General features: G+C 41.3%; 2 protein-coding genes across 2 annotated transcripts; both read right to left on the minus strand.

Moving 5' to 3' along the window:
* Nucleotides 1-1,902: 1,902 nt before the first annotated feature.
* On the minus strand, nt 1,903-13,141 carry pcyt2 (phosphate cytidylyltransferase 2, ethanolamine). Its single transcript, XM_085410516.1, has 12 exons — nt 12,835-13,141; nt 8,436-8,524; nt 7,307-7,468; nt 6,478-6,629; nt 6,357-6,398; nt 6,101-6,239; nt 5,909-5,991; nt 5,239-5,316; nt 4,783-4,848; nt 4,479-4,544; nt 3,150-3,238; nt 1,903-3,053 (listed from the first exon to the last, which is right to left on the minus strand). Exons 1-12 carry the CDS (start codon nt 12,957-12,959, stop codon nt 2,936-2,938), a joined length of 1,209 nt encoding a protein of 402 aa, XP_085266642.1. The 5' UTR covers nt 12,960-13,141; the 3' UTR covers nt 1,903-2,935.
* Nucleotides 13,142-16,089: 2,948 nt separating this feature from the next.
* On the minus strand, nt 16,090-25,051 carry sirt7 (sirtuin 7). Its single transcript, XM_085410518.1, has 10 exons — nt 23,659-25,051; nt 23,416-23,553; nt 22,035-22,139; nt 21,882-21,952; nt 21,714-21,786; nt 21,074-21,172; nt 19,949-20,185; nt 18,229-18,309; nt 18,011-18,117; nt 16,090-17,855 (listed from the first exon to the last, which is right to left on the minus strand). The coding sequence occupies exons 1-10, from the start codon at nt 23,761-23,763 to the stop codon at nt 17,654-17,656; spliced, it is 1,218 nt and encodes a 405-aa protein (XP_085266644.1). The 5' UTR covers nt 23,764-25,051; the 3' UTR covers nt 16,090-17,653.
* Between the last annotated feature and the right edge of the window lie 133 nt (nt 25,052-25,184).

Here is a 25,184-nt window from a genome sequence, read left to right on the forward strand (position 1 = left end):
CAAACCAAGTGTATCTCCTCTTGGTTGAGTGCCTCAATAACTCAACATGTGGAATAAAGTCCATGTGTTTTCAAACCTTCAGCATCCGTACAGAGCTCTGAAAGTTAGATCAAACAGAGCTTCTATGTGTGATGTCCAGAGTGATGCCCAAACTCCTCGGGAACACTGAGGATTGCTGATTAAAGATTTACTGTTTTTTATGTGAAGGTTTGCAGTCTTTGGTCAGATCTGAGGGTGGCTGGATGGTAACCATGTGAGTTATTTGTTTCTGAGTGGCTGTGGCCTCATTTCACCGCCTCAGTGAACCGTGACTATGTGCTGACCACGCTCTGTCATCAGGCAGCACACATTATGTGGCAGCGGTAATACAGACATCAAATGCACAAGTAGGGCTGCTTTCTTTCATCTGTGCAACATGGCTAAAATTAGAAACATCCTCTTTCAGGGTGAACTTGAAAAAGTAGTTCATGTATTTGTTGCTTTGAGGCAGGACTATCATAATTCACTATCGTTAGACTGTCCCAAAAGCTCCCTGAAAAGCCTTTAGTTAATCCAAAACACCACAGAGCTCATATGTCTCTTCACTCAACTTTAAATCCAGAATTGGATTTAAAATCCTTCATCATAGATACAAAGGCGTGAATGTTCAGGCCCCATCATATCTTAATGTGTTCATAGTATGATTAACGATAAAGACAGACGGCCACCTACAGGAGCTTTTATAACATCCCATTCTAAATCAGTCCTGTGTTTACAGCTGTGACAGTTTCCACTCTTCTGGGAAGGCTTTCCACATAATTTCAGATTATGTCTGTGGAAAGCTTTGCATATTCATCCAGAAGAGGATGTGTAAGATCAGACATCTCTGTTCTAGTTCATCCCAGAGGTGTGTGATAGAGCTGAGGTCAGGGCTCTATGCAGGCCAATCAAGTTCCACCAAGCTCATTCAGCCCTGCTTTTATGATCCCTGCTTTGTGCAGTGGGGCATAGTCATGCTGCAACAGAAAAAGGGGTTTCCACAACGTATTCCCACAAAGTTAAAAGCATATAATTATCACAAAAAAATTAAGCTCATGCAATAAGATTTCCTTTCATTGGATCTAACAGGCCCAGACCGAACCTGAGAAAACTATGATTAAGAGGTGTGACTTAATACTTTTATCCATATAGTGCATTACCAACTTCACTCTCAGAGTGCAAGGGTACTTCGACCCATCCCATGTGGCCAATCCCTTAGACTGCAGTCTTCTCTGAGTCAAAGCTCATTTAAAATGGGCTGAGGTGAAGTGAAAAACTGTTCTGTGATCCGACGAATCAAAACTAGAAATTCCTTTTGAGAAACATGGATGCTGCCTTCAGCTTGTTATCAGCACTTGGTTCCAAAGCTGACAGAGTGCATTAATGTCTATAGAATTGGCAGCTTTTACTTCTGGAAAGACATCAGTGCTGAAAGGGATACACAAGTTTTAGAGCAACATATGCCCTCATCCGGTCGCCTTTTTTAAGGAAGGTCGTTCACATTTCAGCAACAACGCTAAAATACATTCATGACAACAGCAAGGCCTCCCAGTAGAAGAGTCCAGTCGCTGCCTACAGTCCAGATCTTTCACCAAATCAAGATTTTGGAGAATCATGGGAAGAAATGTGTGAAAATATTTTTTCTTAAAATTGTGTTTCTCAGTTTAAACATTTAACGTTTTCTATTGTGATTTTATGAAATTTGCAAATCACTGCATTGTTTGTTTGTTTTTTCCATAGAATTACGTCTTTTTCAGTATCTGCATTGTGTAAAGCATCTTGAAACGAGTGGTTAAGGACCGTTTTTTTTTGTGTGTTTCTTTGTTTTTTAAATCAGCAGGCACTATTTAATAAAACTTAATAAAATGAAATTAAAAACCACGCTTTTGCCACATTGTTATTTATTAAATAAAGCAAATATTTTAACTGAGACAATTCACCTTTAATGCTCCCCATACAAAGACAGGAAAAGCAACGGACTTTATGTTCACATGACTTCTTGGATTGTCTCCTGAAGTAGGGAAACAAAAAAAATCCCATCTTCTCCAACACATTCCTTATAAACAGAAACAGGAGTAGCTGCAGATATGCTGTAGTTTGTGGAATCAGACAATGAGACAATTAACAGCCCTTACATTAGTTATAGCTTTTGAGGCACTATTCTAGTATAGACCAAACACACCTTCAGTGACCTCATTCAATGCACACACACACACACGCACACACACACACACACACACACACACACACACACACACACACACACACACACACACACACACGCACGCGCAGACACACACACACACACACTTGGTGCAAATTCAGGTAGTTAAAACTATTCGACCACTCACAGATCGTTTAAAAGATATATTTTTAGGACTGATTTTTTTTTAAAAAGTGAGATCTACAAATTAAATGGATGAAAATTACTTAAAAACAAAGTACATTCAACCGTGCTGATGATAATTTTAAGAATGATCGTTAAAACTAAGCTGGTTAAAAATCTAAAAACATCAACACTGTGTCAATAAGTTAAGGATACTTACAAAATTAACATACCATTTCTACACCTATACGGGGACATGTAGTGTGTGACTTCATGGACAAAAACAGTGCACAACAGAAAATAAACGTTTTCTGTGGAGGAAGAGTAAAGGGATGCTGCAGATTAAGGTCTTAGTGGGTTTTTGGACTTTTTGGATCTATCCTAAACCCTTTAGGCTGGAGCAGTCCATACTGATAAGCACGCTGATTCACCAAAATATTCAAAGCAGGATTTTGCACTCAGTGGACTAGCAGAGAAACCGAATAGCCAGGCCCAGCTGAGGACTGTATGGACTCTGTCCGGGTCCATGCTCTTAAACCTGAGAGTCCGTGGACGAGTAAAACAGACTCTGGGGCCGTGCTTGCCGTTTTATTAGTGAGCAGTCTGAGCTGGAGCTTCGCCCTGCTGCTTCTGCTCTCTTTTCTTCATTGCTTCAATGACTGCCATCTCCTTGGCCTCTTTCTTCTGGTTCCTGGCTTCAAACTGCAGCCTGTTAACAAGAAAAGACCGATTAGTAAACAAAGGATGAAGATACAGATTTATAAATACAGAAAATGAAGACCCAGAGAAGCGACGAGTCCCCGACCTGTTTTCAATGATCCTTTGGACGATGTCATCAGTAGTGAGATTGTTCCCACTATCAATAGCCCTGAATACCCCCCTCTTCTTTGGTTCCTGAGGGGGCAAAAACATAACTGATCAGAATAAAGCAACTAGCAGATATTTTGCTCCATACTGCCACTTCAGGCCAGATGGGTTAATGGTTTAAATCCAAAGTGAAGCACCTATCATTCATCGAATCTAACGATTGTGGCGGACTCATGATTTGATTCAGGACCATGAAAAGTCTTGAATAGATAAACTTTGAAGAAGTGAATCAGATCAGGATATTTTTCCAAAGTTGTCCTTCCTTAACATGTAGTACACAGCAGGAAATAGCCAGCTTTAGATTGATTTATGAGAAAAGTGTTTGGTTTAGATGAGGCAGCTGCCTGTGCAGGGTGTGCACTGCACATGACACTCACAAGCCTGGAATCTACTGCACAAATTGCTGTGGTATTTGCTCATAGCTGCAAAGGTTAAAGTCCATTCAATGTCTGACCTGGCTGCGTCTGATATTTGCATTTCCACATGCACCTTTTGTTTGGTGACCTCTGTAAAAGTCCAGGGCTGTAGTACACGTGTGAAAACAGATCAAGACAAAGTGATTTTTATGCTCATCTTAGCTTTGAGCACATAACTCCTAATGGATGGATCAAATCCCTTTCTCCTGCTTAAATGGATTTGGGCAGCAGCAGTCTAAGCAGAAATGCTAAGACCTTCCTCTCCCTGGCTGCTTCCTCCAGCTCTCCAGGGAGAACAAAGGTGTTCCCAATTCAGCTGAGAGACATAATCTCTCCATCATGTTCTGGGTGTGGCCTTTCCCAAAACGTCTCACCTAAGAGGTATCCAGCACTTACTGGTCAGATGTCTGAACCATGACAGCTCTTTTTAGTGTTGAGGGGTAGCAGCTCTACTGAGTCCCTCCTGAGTGACTCAGCTCCTCAGCCTGTCTCGAAGGGAGAGCTGAGACGCCCTCTCAGAGGAATTTGTGCTGCTCATCTCTGCGATATACTCACTGCCCACATTGGTCAAGGATTATCTCTGACTAACCTCAAACTATTTCTTTCTCTGTTTTATTGTTTTTTTGTCCGTTGCCACGAGTGCTTGTCCAGAAAATGTGAGAAAGGAAAAAAGAATAATCGTAAGGGATGGAGGCTTTGTGGAGACTCTGGATTTAACTAAAGTACTTCCCATCAGGCTGCCTGCCTGCTATCGCCAAACCACTTTAAAAAAGGACTTAACTGGATCGTCAGTGAATCCTTGTGCATCTGTGACACAATATCTTCACAGTGTTTATTAACAGTGTACTCACAGCGTAGGGATCCACCCCATCCTTGTCTGGAAGTACCTCAGTCTTCCCATGACACACTAGGTCCACCTGCACATTCAAACACACTCGATTAAACCATGACAAAATACAGAAACATCCTTTTATCTCCTTATTTTTTTGTATATAAACAGCTCCTATATAAATCAGATTTATCTGAAACTCAGTGATCACATACAAGGCTATCAAACCGATTTCTATACACATTTTTGAAATGATAATGGTTAACCACTTCAGCATGTTTAACACATCTCATACCACCAGGGGGCGCCACACATTTACAACTCACCTTAAAATGATCCAGCAGGTCTTTGCCTACTGCATAGGGAGCACCAATCACCACCTCTGACACATACTGCAGACACACAGAGACCAGTGAGAGGAAAAGTTATTAAATGATTAACCTTATAATGGCAGTATCACATCTGTGCATTTCTGCTTACACATCACAGTTTAACCAAAAACCTTTTACAGGAGACCTCAAAGGTCAGTATGCTTCTACAGCTCAGTGAACAACCTCTGGTAAAAACTGATGACAGAGCGGAGCGACTTAATGCTTTTATAGACTGTGTAACACTCTCGTAGGTAACACCAACACATGATGCAGAAGGGGCACAGAGACTTATTGTTCCTGACTGATAGCTGATCAGGAGGAATGAATGGCGCTTAGCCAAGTTCAGTGTGTGATTATGCGGGGCACAAAAAACATCTCGCTGTTATGAACATTTCTCTTATGCGAACTCACCCGGCAGGCGAGGACGCTCAGGGTCCTCTCGTGGATGTTCATGATCGGATAGTTCTTCCCCTTGTAGCGATTCACTTCCTGAAGAACAGGACGAGATCAGTGATTACCTCGATGCTCTTCCTTTTCAAATATTTATCTCAGATACGGATGTGACAGTAGCAAAACTGCTTTCTTATTTCTTATGCTTCCTCTAAATGTGACAATGAAAAGAGCTGACTGCTGTTCCCGAGTTTGATCAACAAAAATCAACAAAACAAAACAAAAAAAGAAAAAAAAAATAGAGGTCAAAAGTTCTAATAGAGATAATAAGATGTGAAATTTACACAGCAAAACACGATTCAATTTATTTATAGGAGCACAATTTCTTCAAAATTGGATGAAATGTTGGGAAGAGTGGCCATCTGAAAATGAGCAGATGGATCAAAATGCACTTTAGTCAATCCTGGTCTTAAATAAGAACCCTTATTAATATAACTGACTCAGCCAGCAGTTACAAGGCTCATTTTCACGTTCAATTCTCCCCAAAAGTTTGACTAGAGTCATTAAGGACTTTAGTTTCCATTACTTCTATTTAATTGTGAGCTTCTGTTAATTTAACTTGTTCCAAATGTTTCTCCTGAAAGCTGCTGACGCAGCAGGGGGGAATAGATTTTTCAATCTTGAGATGTACCTGGTCGAAGTGTAGACCTACGATGACATACGGCCGCTCCGCCTGTTTATATACCATCTCTAAGAAGTCAACATGGCCGATGTCTGCAGAGATGCTGTCGTCAAGGAAACAGCTACAACAACATGTTCACCACAGAAATCTCTTTGTTCATAACTCAGCTCTGTTTTTTTTTTTTTCATGTGATAAGGATACGGAAGAGGTCAAACGCTCCAGCCACATAGATGATGGTGTCTCCGGGCTGAGGCTCCTTTCCTGAGGCAAACTGGATAATTTTCTGGGACGTCTGCAGGAACTGAGAAACTCCTGTCCAGGGACTGTGGCCTTTAGGACCCTTAAAGGTGACATATAAACAGCACTGAACGCCTCTGACACATTCCTATCGTCGGGATGATGAGCAAAGACTAGCAAATATCACAAACCCTTGAAACTAAAAGTAAATGACATTTACCTTTCCAAAGTTGTCCGTATGCTGCTGATAATCTGGGTTATCCTGCAGAGAGGAAAAGATTAGGCTGACAATAAAATAAACAACAGCTATCCACACGCCAAAGAGAACCACGTAAACTCACTATGTTGCTGTGGTGGGCTTTGGTCATGAGAAGCATACGACCCACCAGGTCAGTGGTGGAGACGCCCTGAGTGCGCTTACATTCCCGGTAACGGCCTGCTCGCTTGACCTCTTCATATGTGTCCTTGCCGTCTACCGTCAGCGTGATGTCATCTGGGAAACATAAACATCACATCCTGAAGCCTGCCCACATCATGTACTCTGGTTGAGTGATATAATGGATTGGATTTATATAGCGCTTTTCAAGGCACCCAAAGCGCTTTACAATGCCACTATTCATTCACTCTCGCATTCACACACTGGTGGAGGCAGCTACGGTTGTAGCCACAGCTGCCCTGGGGCAGACTGACAGAAGCAAGGCTGCCATATCGCGCCATCGGCCCCTCTGGCCAACACCAGTAGGCGGTAGGTGAAGTGTCTTGCCCAAGGACACAACGACCGGGACAGAGAGTACGGGGATCGAACCGGCTACAGATGCGCTTCCCAACCCCCCTAAATGTTAAAATTTACAACTGTCCATCGTAAGTCCATTAGCAATCAGCTAACGATATATGTGGACGTGTGAAAGTCCAGCAGTTCTCATATTTGTTTGAGATAAAAATGGACAAAACCAGCAAGACAACCTAAAGATTAAGCAGGGAGCACATTAAGGACACCCTGCAGCCTCTACATCAGCAAACTGGTGGAGATGGCACATAAAAGATGGTGTAGCTCTGATTTCACGAGTGCCTTAACCCTGCACTGCACAACCCAGTCACTCGGGAGGATTCTTTCACAGCGACAATGTGTAACAACAAACGTTTTAGGCTGTGAGATTCAAACGGACTCACCTCCATGAACGCAGAAGTCACAGTTATATTTGTCCAACGTCTCCAGGGTGGTGACGTATGGTGCTCCTTCCACTATCTCATCCACCCACTTGATTGCACGCACCATCTTGTAGCGCTCTTCCTGAGTGAAGACTGGAGGGCCCTTGTGCTTGGAGATCTCAGCTTTAAATTGGGTTTTAGGTAAAGAAATGGTTATTAATGAAAAATGTAGATATAAATGTAGTTACATTTATATTTTATTTCAACCAACACATTTCCAGTAAGGAAATCTTAAACATCCACATTAAACAGCTGATTATAATCAAAGGTCTGCCTCTGATGTTCACAGCTAAAGCAGGAAAAATCTGACAAAGGTTAGCTCCGTGTTTAATCATTGAGCAACATCTTTATTTACTTCTACCATAAAACTTTATTGATTATAATTTAGAGATAAAGTGTTACTGGATGTGACTGAACAGACTAAAGTCTTTCCATAGAAAATCAGCCCCGCCTGACGCCCTCAGAATCAGCTATTAAGCAAAGCACTGAAATACAAATATCATTCGAGTTATACAGTCTTTAAAACTGCCTTATTTTTCCAGCATTTAGATCCCTTATAACTTCTGAAACAGCGGAGCTATCCGGATCAGATTTCCGGGCTTGGAAAACATATTTAAGCTCAAATACCTTTTCACCGGCTCGAACTGTCATAAGCTAAAGCTAAAATCTTGTTTTTGTTAAAAATGATGTCTGTGATCAACTTTGAGCATCACTATCATGAGACATGGCATATGTTTGATCTGTTTTCAGGTAATTCACTGCCAGATCCAAATTTTTTTTTTTTTAAGTGCCTTTTACGTTTGAAGGGTCATATGACCGTGTGGGATAGGTGGCTGGTCAAAATAACATATATAAATAGCATGTAATATAATTTTGACATACATTTTGATACCAGGCTCATCCTACAGCCATGGTTCCTTCTGCTTTTTTAAAAATTATTATAATAACATCAAATGAGATTTGAGAAATTCAAACCATGACACAGCTGAGTGAATGACAATTTTTCCATTGAATGACCGACCGTTTAGTCAGGAATTAATATTTAATCACTGTATCAGGGTTAAGAAAGGGTCTGTACTTGTGGTCTTACCATCTGTGTGGACGCCCACTATGAGGTAATCTCCCATGGCTTTGGCCTGCCGCAGCTGGTTTGAGTGACCGTAGTGCACCATGTCATAACTGTGGAGATGGAAAGAGGCGACACGTCATCACAGTGGAAAACAATGGATACATTAAGGGCTCAAACAAATGAATAAAAACACAAGTGTGGCCTTGGTAACCAGCACCCTGCAGCTTTAGGCTTTTCGTCTGAAGCCCTGCAGGCTCACAGCATCACTGTCTTTTAAAACAACCTTTCACGACCTTGTCGTGTCTTTTTTTTATTTTGGTGACCTTGCACAGCAGGGGCCAGACAGTGTCTTTAAATCACATGGCCTATATCCATCTAAAAACAAACTGACGGACAGTCGTGGTGAGCAAAAATGCTAAAGGTTACTGGGAGAAAGGTTAGACGGACACAAAGTCTACGATATTCCAGTGTTTATTTGCTTTCTACTATTTGGCAACTTGTGCAGTTAATGTTCTGTAGACTTGCCTTTTAAATAGGAAGGAAATGTGAGCACTCTTTCTCTCTTGCACCATAGTCAAAGTCTCTGCTGATAGTGAAAGGCATAACCTGATTGTGAAACAGAGTCGATAACTATGTTTGTAAAGCAAACATGGCAACACCTTAAAGGCCGGTCCGCGAAAATATTGTTGGACATAAACCGGTACATGGCGCAAAAAAGGTTGGGGGGTCCGCTGCCCTGCAGATCAAACCAGGTCACTCTTTCATCCTCTGCTGAAAATTTTTTAGAACTCCAATATTCCCCAAAATGCCACTTATGACCTTGAACTGGCCCACAAAAAAAAAGATTTCATCTTTCCAAAGTGGTCCATTTGCCCCCATCTCACCCTATCCCAGCATCCTCCTCAGTCACATCAACCCTAGCATGTCTTCCTTCACTACATCCATCTATGATCTTCCTCCCCCTTTTATTAATAAACTAAAATGGCAAAAAAGGGCCATTAAAGCTTTAAAATAAAGTCCTACGTGCTGCAGGTATCACTGCTGGGGGAAAAAAAAGAAGAGGTGGGTGGTTGCTGTCAACTTTTTTACGAAGTTTACAAGAAATTTGACAGATTTATCCATTTGACAGTTTCTGGCAAACTGAACAAAGTGTCTTCACACAGAGATCTTTCATTTCAGCTGCTTATTAATTCAGTTTTGCCCTAAATGTGGCAAACAAACTCCGGGTGAATGGAAGCGCTTTCAACAGAGCACTTTGCTTCACCTTTAACTCTTTGCACCTTAGAAGCATACTTTGAGTAACCCTTGAAGCTCTTTTGTATGTCATATTTTTGACCTGCTTATGGAACAAACTGACTGTGAATGTGGAATCAGAGGGTGTCTATGGAGCTACCATCTGAAAAACCCGAGAAACTATTCTAATGATCACCAAACCACAGCTTTACTGATATATACTGAGGTGTCAAAACTCGTCATTAAGGTACAGACTGAGATTAAAAGTTAAAAACTAAGACTAAAGGTACTAAAAGTACACAGTTTATGAAGAACTTCTGTTGCCATTTTATCATTTTAACATGAAAATACCGACTGTAAGGAAAAGCTACTCAGCATGCTTCTTCAGCTTCCATTGAAACTAACATTTTTACTTAATGACAACTGAATCTGAGCCTCCCCCCAGCTGTCATCAGGTGAGAGGACAGGGTAAACCCTGGTCGGGCCGCCCGTCCGTCACGAGGCCAACGCACATGGCCAACATTTGAATCCCGAGCTCCTATACGCTCATATTTCACCTGTCATTGCATAATTTCTGTGTCTCAGGACATCCACAGGCCCTGCACACCACTCCAACACGCCTCTTCTGCAATACAGCGAACAAAGTGTACACTAGATATTTATAACCACCACATGACTGACTGCCTGAGTGAATCCAGGAGAGAATTTACACATCACAAATGAGGACTCAGCTCTCTGTCCAGCCGCAGCAAGGGTCCAGGCATTTTCCCCACAGCATGCGCTTGTGGCAGAAGAGTTTAAAATCACAACAATGACAGATATACGCTTGTTTGTTTTAGAAGTAAGTCCCGTCTGTTGCCGTCAGCAAGACAGGCAGCGTAAAGAACTACGTGTCCCTGAGTAAATATACGTTCAAAGCAGCACTCGGCGTTACTCAGTTGATCGAATCAGAAAATAAACAAACAGTTCTGTCAGACCTGCAGGTGCTCGTGACGGGATTCCTAATGGGATAAAGGTGCACGTGTAAAAGAAGGATGACTAATGCTCACTGGGACAGCAGTGAAAAAAAAAGAAAAAAAAAAGAGATATTTTAACATCCGCGCAGGCAACACAACTCACAGGTGTTGTGTCTGAGGTTCCTCTGACCTTTAAATAATCAGTTTCACTTCTGTCCAGGCAGAGTTTATTAAATGGGCGTAGGTTTACTTACATTTTCTGTAAGGAAAGTGTGCACCAGTATGTTTCGATCATGAATGTGGCACCTGTTTACTCTAATGGTAAAGCCAGTTATTTTATTTATAGCCCTGGACTTTATGACTCTGTGACTGGCAGAAAACTGGACACAAATGAAGCTGTGATGACAAACTGTTGGAAAGGCAGCGAAGAAACTTTTTCTAAGACAGATTCAGATCTGCTGCAAGAAGGACAGATGCAGGAAACCTTTCACGCCTCGTGCAGCATCTCTGTACAATGCAACACATCTGTGGAGCAGAGAATCGTCTGTTTGCTACTTTTAACATTTTAATTCAAGCTTCCTCTGTCACTATACTTTACACTGTTACACTGAGCCGCTTTAAAAATAATGTGACACTTTCTATGCAGGTTAATGTTTTTATTTTGCTTTGCTGGAGTTTTTATCTTATTAAGATATTTATTTTATCATTGTATTTTATACTATTGATCTATATATAATTGCACTCATTTAAAATATTTTGTTTGTTTAGGTTTGTTGTAAATTACTTTTGTAAATTAAGTCATTACATATTTAAGAAAAGCTAAGATATACTTATTTATTAGTATTTATCATCCACAGTGAAAGGACTTGAGGTGGTTCTTTCCAGACACATCCAGGGTACTCTGGGCATATCGTGCCTAAGGAAAGCTCCAGCTCAGTCTCGGGACACACTGGAGAGATTATGTCGCTCAGGTGACTCAGTAGTGCATCGGGTTGTCCCCAGATGAGCTGGAGGAGGTGGACAGGGAGAGAGAGGTCTGAACATCTCTGCTTAGACTGCTGCTTCCCCCATGACCCAAAACCAGACATTGGAAGGAAGGATAGACAGACAGATGGGATGGATGCTTTATCGATCCCAAAAGCTGAGAAGTCACTAGTGCTAGTGCAGTTATTACCAAAGTGTGGGCAGTGAATATACTACAGGTGGGCCAAATAAGCAGGTTTAACATCATCATAAATTGCTTGCGTTTAAATATTAACAATCAAACAAAACCACCGTCGTCATCTGGAAGATATCCTGTCATTACCTTTTAGTAACTATCACAAGTCAACACCAGTATAGTATGTTCACCACAGATGTCATTCAAGGAAGAAGATTTTCGGGTTTCAAGCCGGGCGAAACATTTTTAACTTTCGTACAGGCTCTCAGTGCTTTTAATTATTCATTAATCGGCTTTTTTACTGGGGTACAACAAATGTATGTGTTTAAACTGCGTGTGTTGTTCTTGTAAACTATACCTATACTTCCATATATAAACAAGTACTTTTTCTCTGAACTTAAACGCAGCTCGAGCTCCAAACTTACCAAGGAATGTGTGTCATGAGGAAGACAGACACCGAAAAATGCCGCCCGAGCAGAGGAGAGCAACAGGACGGAAACGACATTAAATTAAACACAATATTGCTAATTATTATTTTTTTAAAGGTTAGATATTTTAAGTATCGAGGCTACTTTTCATTTTACAGCACAGTCCACATCTCCATAATGATTAATAGCTATTCTGCATGTGTGTGATCACCGGAGAAGAAAAACGGTGGGCTCAGAGGTCTAACGTGATGATCCGCTCAGGAACAACGCCCAGCTTTCTGAACGGAGCTCCCCACAACTCAAGCTTATCAGTGAAACACGGGGTCCTTAATAAACGCTTAATAACATTATTGACAACACAGCATTCACCTCTGTTGAACTTCTAGCGCAGTTTAAACACTGCGCATTTCATCATGTAGCGTTGGCTATACGTAATACGCTATTTAAGCTGGTTATCGTAGTAACAGATAAGCCCCGGTGCTCAGTTACCAACTGCCAAGCGGCTAGTTAGCAATAGCATGCTAAACCTCCTGTTCCCCTGCTGTTGATTGCATAACAATAGCGTATCAGACCAATAAACTATGGAGAAGAGTTTAATAAGTCGACACTAATAATAAGAACTGGAAGCGGGTACACACACTCACCAGCCATCACACCACAACCGGACCACCCGCTTCCTTTTCTCTGGGCTGCACGCCGAGGATCCCGGTTTCGTGCAGTCGGCTTCTTCACGAGGCTCGCTAGTAGCGTGGTGACCGTTTCTGATCATCTCTGTGGGCTCAGGGGAAACAGCGCAGCGCCAAACAAGTAAAAACGAGAGGAGACCTAAGTTTAGGAGTATCTGGATCGTTAAAGAACACTTCAAATGAAATCCTCCTGTGCGCCTCCTGTTTCCTAACTCAGACTTACACTGAACCGGGTGCCCCGGGCAACGCCTCTAGCACCACGTCACATCGAACCGCTGACGTGCAGATTGCGCCAGATCACATGTTCAGCGTAACTTTGTGCCCTCGGCAGTAACAAGTACCGCTGTGTGAGAAGCCAAGGGCGCCCACGCTAGATAAGTGATAATACACATTTAATCAACATGTAAACATTCACTGTGTACGTTACTGCTTTTTATAGCTTTAAGATTTACAGTGTAATGTCTTGATGCGTGTTCAATCATCCAGGTAAGTAAATCTCCAAAAGTTGATTCTGTTCATCTGGACGTAGCGTTTTTAGTGGGAGAAACGTTTCGTCACTCATCCAAGTGACTTCTTCTGACTGCAAGTTTCCCCAACCTTATAAACACAACATTTGCATAATGACTGAAACCAGCCCACTGAAGGAACAATGGGCTGGGAGGTCAGTTCCTTCATTATAATTATGCAAATTCTCATGACCATTGATCAACAACCTCTGGCAGGCACGTGCAGAGAGGGGGGGCTAGAGGGGCTTGAGCACCCGCCCCTTTCCTGATGGGTGCCCAAAGTGCCCTTTTGTTGAGGCAACTTTTAAAAAAAAAAAATTATTATTTTTTTTTTTATGTGTGTGTGCGTGCGTGCGGAGTCCTGTCTGTGCCCCTCAACAATAATATTTAACTATTAATCACAGTTTTGCTAAATAAAAGGATCTGGCTTGCATCAGTCACATGATCACATTTAACCAATGATCGCCCTTGACGGCAGAACGCGCTGGTTACGAGCCGGGAACGAGCTCACAAAGAGCACGCGCATTTTTAGCGGTCTGGAGCTGTAGGAGAAACACAAGTTAACTCAGAGACACAGACTGATGCGACAAAACCAGTAAGTAGGTGTACAGCGTACACTGTAGTGTATAGCACCCAGGAGTATTAGCTTATTACGTACACGTTGGTAAGCTGTCTTGTGGCAGCTGACGAACTGAAACAAACGAGCGTGCGTGTGTGCAACAGCGCGACAAACATTACCTGTCCTTTTATTAACTGCACAAGTAGTGCTGGTCATAGCTGCTGGCTACCTGGCAGTCATGGGTCTGTAGCTCTGTCACCGTTTTAGGGAACATATTTAGTTTTAAAGTATTTAGAAACATATTTAGTTTTAAAGTAAGTTTCCGGGCTTTTCCTACCTTTCTGGAGGGATTATATTTCACTAAAAAACGATCTAATATGCATGTCCACATAATAATTATTATAATTATAATATATTAAAAAACACAAGCTGTATTTTAAAGAACATACATTAAGAAGCAGATTATATCAGATTTATATTTTAAATAAGACAAAATTTGGATTTTACAGCAGTAAAATTATTGTATCTCTACAGTTTAAAAATGTAATAAGCTTTGCCCCTGCACAGAGTGGATAGTGAAACAAATGGAATCATCATAAATACATTATTTCATATTTATTACTTCCCCCTCCTCATTGCTTTATTATTGTAGCTCTAGTAATAAATATGTAAGGATTCTGGATCAGCACCATGATGCCCATAGTATATACAGTATTCTGAAGAAGGTCTAAAATGTCACTGTGTGTGCGTGCATGTGTGTGTTTTATTTAGATGGATTTAAAAAAAAAAATATTACTCATGATATAACATTGTCCAGACATGCCTGGTAAGGACATGAGGAGGAAACAGCAGGAGCTGTGTGAGGCTACTAAAGGCAGTGCTATAACATTTTTCTGTCATCATTTTATTATAGATTAAGTGGAAGAGTTGTTAGGTGTGGATAATTAGATTATAGTTTATTGCAATAGCAAGTTGTGCCTTGTTCCCACATAGCAAGTGGAGAGTGATATATGAAATGATGGGATGGAAGGAAGAAGAGAAGCAAAGAGTGATTCACAGGCAGAGCCTAAATTATTTCTCACAGTTTTTTGTTGCCTTATGGTTCCAAGCGCTGTCACCAATCTTTGCATTTTGTTATTATCTCATGACACTTGTTTAATCAGCTACCATCTCTCCTATGGACTTTTTAATGTCTACAGTCTCAGATCAACACAGCCCTGCCCTTCCCATATTAGATTCTTGATGAATGTGTGTTGTTGTTATTCAGCCTGGTTCAATGTGCCCCTTTTTAACTTTGAGCACCCGCCCCTTTAAACCTGTCTGCACGGCCCTGACCTCTGGCGAAGCGGATGGCACAACACAGAAGAGCCACCTCGTCAGGCCAGGACGCAGTCTATTTACACCTACAGGCCAGTGGACACTTTCAATGATGAGGATGTAAACATCCTGGACAGGGAGGAAAGCTGGTTTGAGGGCAGACTCAAGGAGTCCATTTACGTGAAAAGGGAAAGACCATCTCTGTATCGAGGAGGGGGACTAAGGGTACATCTTTCGCCATCTTACAATTGCAGCCATTCCCCAACTCTCTGTGAATGGTACTCATGGCCATTGATCAGTGGAAATGGTCTCAGTGGAAGTGGGATTGTATTAAGAAGCCATTTTAAGGAAGTGAAACATGGAGAAAAAGCTGGTTTTCAGTGGCAACAGGTCTGATGAAGTGATGAGTCCAAATACGATTGTTTTTATTTAACCAATCAGCAGTATGTTCAGAGGAGCTCAGGAGAGAGGTACAGTTTTCCTATCCAGGAGCACTTTTGCTGACAGTGTGTTTGACAGCGATGAATGGATTGGCCTCCTGCACCTCAATGTTATTGAAGCAGTATTTTGGGGGAAGAAAAATTTTGCCCAAAATCGCCATGAAACATATTTTACTGGGATAAAGATATTAGTCATACACCACTTCACATCAGCATTTGCTTAGAGAGTTCAGGCTGTGCTGAAGAATAAAAGTAATCCTACTAAATATTGACTTTCAAGCTCATTAGAGTTGTACAAACTGTTTTTGGATTAGATACAGCATTTTCATTTCTGTTTGCACCCATTTCCTATTTTGTATAGAATTATACACAACCTACAAAGGCAATAGGATAAGTTAGAGCACCAAATCAGATATGGTTTCTTTATTTTTATCAAACAAATGGTAGCAGAAAGAAAATTCATTGCATCATGATTTATTTTCTCACAAATACATCTTTGCGTGTGAGAGAAAAGAAATACAGCAAAAACCAACGAGGCTTCACATTCAGGTTTAGCACTGGTTTGAGTTTTAGGAATGCCGACACTAGCTTATCAAAGACAGCCTGCACTTTTTTTAATAATGTGTAACACTATACCAGACATGATGAGACTGTTGACACTAAAGGTTCTTCCTGAGATAAAATAACAGATACAATGACTCTGGCTGCTGTTTCCAATCACTTAAGCAAACAGTAATTTAACTCAAAACTCAGCTTACCTTCCTATGCTGTAAACAAAAATCATTTTTTTTATTAATAAAAAAAAAATATATCACACTAAAGTTTAAACGTAAACAAATGTAATACAGTAGCGGCTGTACTAACCAGCCTGCATACCTGAGGAAGGATTACAGCAGAGTCAAGGGCAGCACACAATAATTAAGTACGGCCAACATAAACCTTCAAAATAAACATCAACACAAAGATGCCATGTTTTTAAAAAAAGGGAAGTCTTGAACATATGAAAAACAAACACTACAAAAATATATTCTACTATAATCAGTACATGTGTAAAAGATAGAAAAGCATAATTCAAAATGGACTTTTGCTTAAGCTGCTGTTGTTATCTGCCACTCATGTTCTTCTGATGATACAGTATTTATGAAGTACTCTACCCTCAGATATCCATGTTTTAATACATCATGGTCATACTACACCAGCAGAGCGTAAATTAGACACTGTAGAGCCCAACCGATGCAGGAATACGAGCTACACCAATATTTGGTGATATTATTTCCCCTTTCAGACACATAAAACAAAGACTTTTCTAACATTTGTCATTTTTTATGAAGACTTACTAGGATAATATTTAAAAATAATTCTGTTTTGTTCCAGTAAGCCATGAATTACTTGTTTACCCCCCACCTTTACTCAGATCAGCTGGCTGTGTTTGTGGGAAATGCAGATACTGATATTGGTGATATCAATCAGGCTCTAAGAAGCACCCGTTACCAGTCTGGTTAAAACACCTGAAATGGTGTCAAAAGTGATCCATTCACAAAAAAAAACAAACCAAACCCCTACAGGACCTCATTTTCTGACACGTTTTAAGACCTTTCTTGTCAGTTTTTGTAAAAGAAAAAAAAAAGAAAAGAAAAAAAACATCCTAGCCACACTGAGCTAAAATTTGGCTCCGTCTAACCCAGCTGGCTTAGCTGCCATGAACACAAAAACATAACAAACTGCAGCTGCTTAACAAAACCCTGCTCTGAACCCAGGTATCACTCTAAAGTGTACGCTGTACAACACGACAGTTCAGTGCAGTGTGCCATTTTCCTAATGGCAAGGAAACAATCCTACAAAACAACACCCCAGAAGCTTCAAGTCCAACTTTCCATCATCACAGGACTGAAACTTGAATCTCTTGATGGGATAAACTGCTGGCAGTGACCAAAAAGTTCACAATGTCCTGTCAGTCACGCAACTTTTTTCTTCTTCTGCCTTCCTTTGCCGTACCCTCGTCCGAACCAGCCGCCCTGCACAGATGTGGGTTTCTGCTCCTCGGGGTCATCTGAGCAGTCATTTTGATCATTGGGAGGCGCTACGACCTCACGAGAGTGGCTTTGCACCTCTTCAAGCTGCAGAGGTGTAGCCAGAGTGAAGATGGGATCGTCTGCCCTGATAAAAAAAACAATGAGGAGAACTCAGGGCAGTGAACAATTCGGCTAAATTGTTTTCTTTGTAATTTTCCATCTGTCTCTGAATGACAGATTTTATATCAATAAGCCAATATTATTTACATCATCTGTGTTTGATGGGCGTTATCATCCTACCTGTTATATGCAGGAATCTGAAGGTTCAGCTCCTCCATGAGGAGTCTCATGACATCGTCACACTTGCCGTGAATTTTCAGCACAGCCAGATCATCTTTTGGTGTCCACTAAAACAAAAACGCCAGTGCATAATGAACCACTGAGCATTCAGAACTTTACCCGCATCTCATCTATTTATCTGCATGTTTTTCACCTATACTGAAAAAAATTAAATGTACCTGAAGGTTGACAATGTAGAGTTTGGGCCTTTTGCTTGCTGGTCTGTTCATGCACCACAGAGAAGTGTATTTCTTCAGCACCTGAAAGAGCAAGAGGCAGTACAAAGGGAAACCACTCGTCAAAATAGAGGTTCCTTTAAAAAGTTAATAAAGCCATATAGCTGGAATTTAACTGTCCTACTACTTGATTTCTGCTTCTTTCACACAGTGTTACGTCCCTCTGCAAAAACTCTTTAATTTAACCATTTTGCCTCTGTCTCCTTTTTCTGACCCGGACACATTTTGTTACTTCCCCCTCATCACCTAGACCCCTTTCAGGGGAACGTAACACACAGTAAAATGAATAAATGGGTTTTTCCCTCTTCACAAATGGAAATACATCAAAAAATATTTGGTTTTTTTTTATATTGTACATATATTTAGACTATATTATAAGGTTTAAGGTAAACTTTAACTTATATACTGGTCTACTGCATGAAAACCAGAACCAGGAGGAGTTAGCTGTCCATGTAAACAGTACAATTAAAGTACTGTGTTGTTAAAAATGAAGTCAATATTGCCATTATTACAACTCAAATGTAGTTATAAATTAACTCGCAGTAGTAACTGATAAGTTCTTCATACTTTTTCTCTGCATTTACCTGAAATACAACTGCTAATGAGAGCTGTTGGATAAAGTAAAAAAAAAAAAAAAAAAAAAAAAATCCCTGCAAGTGAAATAAAAGAAAACTGAGTTGGCAGGACAAGGGGAACCCTTTGTCTAAGGAGCTTGGAAAGAAAAGCGTCTGGACTTCTTTAAGTTGCTGGAAGACATTTCACCTCTAATCCGAGAAGCTTCTTCAGTTCTAGGGTCAAATGGTGGAGAGTCCCAGATTTAAGTTGTGTGGGAGTGTGGGAACCCTTCTTTGCATCATAATATGATTTTAAAAAAACTACTAACTGAATAATAACAGAGGCTGTGACCTTTTGAATGCTCCAGGATCATTAATAACCAGGAGACACTAAAGGTGCACATGACTGAGTTACTGGGGAAATCTACACCGCAGCTCTGCTCTAGTCTGCATGCCAAGTATTGTTTGGCAAGAGGCATCCATCAGAGTATGAATGTGTGTGAATGTTAGACAGAAAGCACTTACAGAGAAAAAGCTTAGACAAAAGTGCTTGTGCGAATGGGTGTGAATGGCTAAATGAGACAAGTTGTGTAAAGCACTTTGAGTACTGTGCTAGAGTAGAAAAGCGCTATATATGAACCATTTTACCATTACCGCAAACCCCCGTGAAACCCTACAGTGTAACCTGACGATGCAGCTCTCTAGAAATGTAACAATGCAGCTCGCAACTACTGTGATCTGTTCACTACCATCAATCCCTCTTTTCTCACCACAGTTTTTGTATGTGGTCTAGCAAAAACTAACCACAACAAAAAGTGGAGACCCAGTAGGGAAAATAGACCCAACATTTCATTTGTTTCTATTGGCTGGCACAGCATACGTAGGTTACGTCGCAGGCTCTTCAAAGATTCCCTGCAGAAGTCCAAATCAGGCCTTAGGGTTTATCGTCACTTTACTGTGGGCTCAAATCTTGTTTGGACTGCTCAGTTTTACGCAAACTCGATGTCTGTTCTTGAGGGCACATGCTGTTTAACTGGTATAAAACTGTACAGTGTATGCAACCTAACCCAGATTACATTTACAGACTCTGACAGCTTTATAAATCCTACCTTCAGACTGGAGCCTAAACAGAGTATAACATCCGCCATCTTGGCAGCTTCTGTTGCTCCCCTCCAGTTGAGAGGCTGCTCGAGGGTCCCACGTTCCCCGAAGTGCACTATGGTGTCTCTCAGTTCGGCGCCACAGTGGCTGCACTTCCGTCCCGTCCCATGGCGGTGTAGCGACGTCCGCTCGGTCACATCAAATAAACGCACGTACTCCCTGACCGGGGAGCAGGACGTGCACACCTACCGACAGAAGGGAAACCCAGCGTTTCAGAGCAGTTTAAACTCTCTGAATAAAGAGTTTGAGGCCAGTAAGAAATGTATTGTAATGTTTATCAATTCATGTTTTACATTTAATCCTGCTGCACACACATCTAATGTTAGGGCTTCTTCTACTCTTTCAACTTTTAGTGTTCACTCATCCATGCATGCTTTACACTGCTGATGCAATTCACTTCTACATTTCAAATTTCTTTATTCAATTACTCAATTCAGAGACCTTTACTAATCCCAAGCCTGGAAATTTTAAAGGATAAGAGCAGTCAGAGACTGCATAACTTTGCCTGAGGCTGAAAATTCCCTCCACACCATGAATGAATCAAATCCCTGCATCCAGGAAAGATATCTGGATCGGGATTAGTTTGTCATATCTTTCTCAATAACATCACAATGACATCTCACAGCAATTTTGGCCCCTCTCACATTGGTCTGCAATCCTTTTAAAAAACATATTTACTTAATGTCTGGATCACCTCTAACAGTTAATCACTTAGCCTGAGCTCTTGTAATATTCTCATGCAAATCCCTGCCATTTGCATAAAAATATTTGGTCAGGACTGCACAGACACTAAATGACGAGGCAGCCAGTGATGGGAGCACACAAATGACATTAAACGGGCCTATGTGGAGAGTCGAGCAGCAATTTAAGCAGCGTGTGTGATGGCTCTTGAAAGGCAAGATTAACCTCCAGCGCTTTTAAGACGTGATGCACCTGAGAAATATTTTTTGATGCGAAACAAACACGTCTGGATCTGTAGGGGATTAGGCTTAGATGCTGTTTTTAGAAACATCACAGCAAATTCTTTCCAGGCTTTCTACAAAGTCTAAGAACTGAGGATGCGTGGTTCTTACCTCAATAAACATGTTTCCATGGAGTTCAGAGAGGGCGTGTCTGGGCAGACCGCTACGCAGGTGGAGTCCATCGCAGTTCTGAGACACAACGTGCTTAACCTTTACACAGAGCAAACAAAGACAGAACATGAAGCACTGCCTTTAAATGTGATGCGAGCAGAGATGCTACAAGGAGGAGACGCAGCACCTGGGTAAACTGAGGTAATATTCTGTAACGCTAAAGATGGACGCTGTCCTGTCCTTATCAATGCCAGACCAGGAAACACAAATAGCCAATTATGTTTCAGGTGTGTGTGTCACATCTGCTTGTTATCATAGTAAAATTCTGGTAAATGTAGCTATTGTTTTTCTTGGCTAACCTTATTAAAATCCTTCTAGAATAAGTTGTCATTTTTGGAACATCCTGGAAGTTATTTTGAAGCTTCTGTCGGAATGACTGGAATAAGTCAGAATAACTGGAAAAAGTAAATAACGTTTTTAACTTGAAGCTTTTTTTTTTTTTTTTAATTATTGGATTTAACGGATGAGTCTTTAGATGCTGTTTTTATGTCGCAGTAACCATTGAAACTGAAGTTACAAATCTCTAATCACTCATTTAAATGGAAATTCAAATATGTTTTTGGACTTTGGTGTGACATACCAGCTTTTCCTTATGAAGCATCTTAATGCACATGTGCGTGAGCGTCGGCTCCGCTTTACTCAGGTCTGACGAGCTGTTTGTAAAGAAACGCAGAGATAAATCAAACAGAACACACTAGGGGAGAGTAATACATATATTTCATACCACAGTAAAGACTCTGTATCTCACCTAATGGCCCGACCCTTCTGTAGCTGCGTCCATACCCCGTTAGGGCCCCTGTAGTCAGGGATAGAAGCTGCCTGAAATTACAGACGACGTCAGTTTTGTGAAAGTTTAAAAAAGAAAAGTAAGGCGAAAATGAAGAGGAAGAGTTTAAGATACCGTGCTGATACCGGCTCCGGTGTAAACCACCAGGTGACTGGCTTGTTTGACTGCCACAGCGAGCTGCCTGACTTTATTTTTCAGCTCATCAACACCATCAAATACCTGAAAAAGACATCAGAGCTGTACTGAAGACCATTAGAGCTTCAAAAATAATCAGAAATAGACTGTTTGCCTGGAGAGTGGGTCAGGGAGTGACGGTGATGATGGTTTGCATCTGATTTTTTTAAACCATGACAAAATAATGTAAAATGATCACTGAAGGGAGGAAGTCCAAGCAAAAGAAGCAGTTTTATTTTTTAAAATCATGCAGTAAACTACTGTACGTTTCACTCTGAAGCCTCGCTGCCCTCTCACAGCAGAGAGAGCTAGACGCCGTCACAACAGCAGGAGGACTCTTTCACCCAACCATGATCTTTAATGAAACTTTTTTTAATCACCACAAATACTTCTAAGAGAGGAAGTTTTCTACCTTCTACCTTGCTTTAGCCTACTAGGAATAACCCTTGAAGCTCTTTTCTGAACGAAGTGGTTTTTACCATATTTCAGACCTGCTTATAGAACAAAATGACTGGGTTTTCATCAGAAATGGGTGAGGGTGGACTCTACCTATGCAGCTGACCTTCATAAACTATTCTAGTGGTTGTCAAACTCAAACCAGAGTATATTGGTACTGCGGTGTCAATACATGTCATTAAGGGTACAGAGGATCTTGTCAAATGTCGTCTTTAGGGGGGAAAGAGTTAAACCACGTTTGGTGCAGCTCCTCAGTTCATACTTTGGCTACGTCTAGGATTACAAACCAACAAAAATAGCTGCTAACATTTTTTCTGGGCTCTTTGAGAGATACTGCTTCTGGGTGTATGTGTGCGTGTGTTAACTCTTATTGAGTTAACACACGCACACATGGGTAGATGTTGAGCCCTCATACTGCTCCTCCATGAGCAGTCCATGAGGACCCGAGTGGTAGCTCAGGAGGCCAATGGTTCAATCTCTGGCTCCTCCAGTCTGCATTTTGACTTATCCATGGGTACTGAAGCTCGAATTGAGCCTGCTGCATCCATCAGAGTGTGAGTGTATGTGTGAAAAGTGTAAAAAGGTGCTTAGGTGTAAGAAATTAATGTGTGTGATTGGGCAAATGAAGCTTTTAGTGCCCACTTAGAGCAGAACAGCACTATATGAGTACCAGTGCATTTACCAGAATGGTTTTAGTCCTTTTGTATTTACTACAGTTTGTGCACAAAGAGCGACTACCATTCAACCTCTCTGAGTCTTCACACAATCAACCCAGAAACCTGCTGCCTCCACGTCTGTTCTGAAGTTGTCCCACTAGCTGACAAACCAACCTTAGCAGGCCAGCCTCTCTGGGCCGGAGTCTCACCTCTTCCTGCTTCCTCTTGAGCACATTTCTGCGGACTTGTCTCTTGCAGAGCTCCTCCACAGTGTCTCTGTGCAGCAGCAGAGCAGCGGCCTCCTCCTCTGACCGCTGAGACTCCGGTTTTTTCAGGACCCGCCCGACCTGCGGGAGGAGGACAGAGGGACCGGGTAAGCCTCACAATGGACACAGCAAACATGAGCTAGTCTAGCCTGCTAGCTGTAAATGTGCATGTTTTCCCCCTCTCACCAGTCTGAAGACCTCCCTCTCGCTCTCCCGCTGTAGTATTTTAGCCTTACTCAAAGCTTTCCTTTGAGTCCGAGAAGAAACACCGGCGTCCTGCTCTTCCGCCATCCTGTTTTCAATCAGCTGACGAGAAGACGTTTATTCAAAACAAAGCTCATAGCACCAGATACAACCGGAAGCGGAAGTTAAAAAAGAAACCGGGCGGGAGCCGGGAACACCGCCCCCTGCCGGTGGGAGTCTGTACTTTCCCTCAATTTCACACCTCACATCAACAAAGTGTAAATAAGTTTATTATTATCAAACACGAACAAATAAATAACATTTAAAACAAATCAAAAATCCACAACAATACAAAATTTGCAAAAGGTTTTAGCTACAAATATTTAAGGCAACACGAAGAGTAACACTTCAAGTATCAGCCATTGATATGAAGACGAACAAAATACTACTCATATCACACAAGCAGGGTTTAATATGTGTGAATACAAGAGGTGGCGAATCACAAAGGGGATGAACAAACAGGTGTGTTTCAGCTGGGTGTCCTAATGCACCTCTTTTCCACCCACACAGAGAGCTTCCAGAGAACCGGCCCACCTCTCAACTGGTTTTAGTGGCGATTATGCTGAGTTGCGAGAAGTTAAGAAATACTGTGGGAAGAAAAATGATGACAGAGAGAATCTGACGACTGCCTGCTGGTTGTTGTGATAGTCCTTCTCATGGTCACTGACCTGAGGGCCTAAAACACCGTGCCTGGGATCTCTGAAGCGTAGTGCTGGCCTCAGCTTTTGTCACTTGGGACTAGTCTGCACTACACTGGGCACCAGCATTGTCTTTGTGGAAAAGGGGAAATACTGTTTTTTCCACAAAAGACAAAGATTTATAACAGCAGCAGGAAAAACACAAGCAATGCTTATTTCCCATTAAATGTAACACTGAGCCATATAGCACAGCACATACAAGGGTGCTTTTCCAAAGTGTCTGCTCTGAAAAAGCTTATCTACCACATGTTTACTTCCTAACATCATCAAGTGGATCTATTATAATTTTTCTCGTTTTCTGTCATAAATACTTTGGCACAGACAAAAGTTAAGGCTTCACACTGCTCTAACTGTTTTATCTACGCTTGGCTTTAAAAGAATGGTAATATCCCTAATATGGTCTTCTCACAGAAGCCCCACCCACTTTCTGCTTGAAACCTGTTTTATGAGGGGCAGCCAATCAGGAGAAAGTTGACTAAAACAGCTCATTTTAGCTAGTGAACGAGAGCGAGGTGCTACGCCAAGATGTAGTATCAGATAATAAGGAAAACCTTTAACTGTTAATCATGCAAAGCCATGCTGGTAGAGTCAAACAACAAAAAAAGGAACTGGAAATAAGCAGAACAAAACTCCAAGCTATGTTTCAAATCTGAGAGTAAGATTGAAGTATATTTTATTCTGTTTCATAGATGTTTATAAAGCTTATGCAGGAAAAGAGCTGCCAATGTCAGCAAACGTGAAACAAGCTGCTGTGTATCTATTAGATCGCCA

Source organism: Rhamphochromis longiceps, linkage group LG6 (assembly GCF_057381845.1).
Source record: "Rhamphochromis longiceps isolate RC_006_pf linkage group LG6, R_longiceps_female_GT1.1, whole genome shotgun sequence".
NCBI lineage: Eukaryota > Metazoa > Chordata > Actinopteri > Cichliformes > Cichlidae > Rhamphochromis > Rhamphochromis longiceps.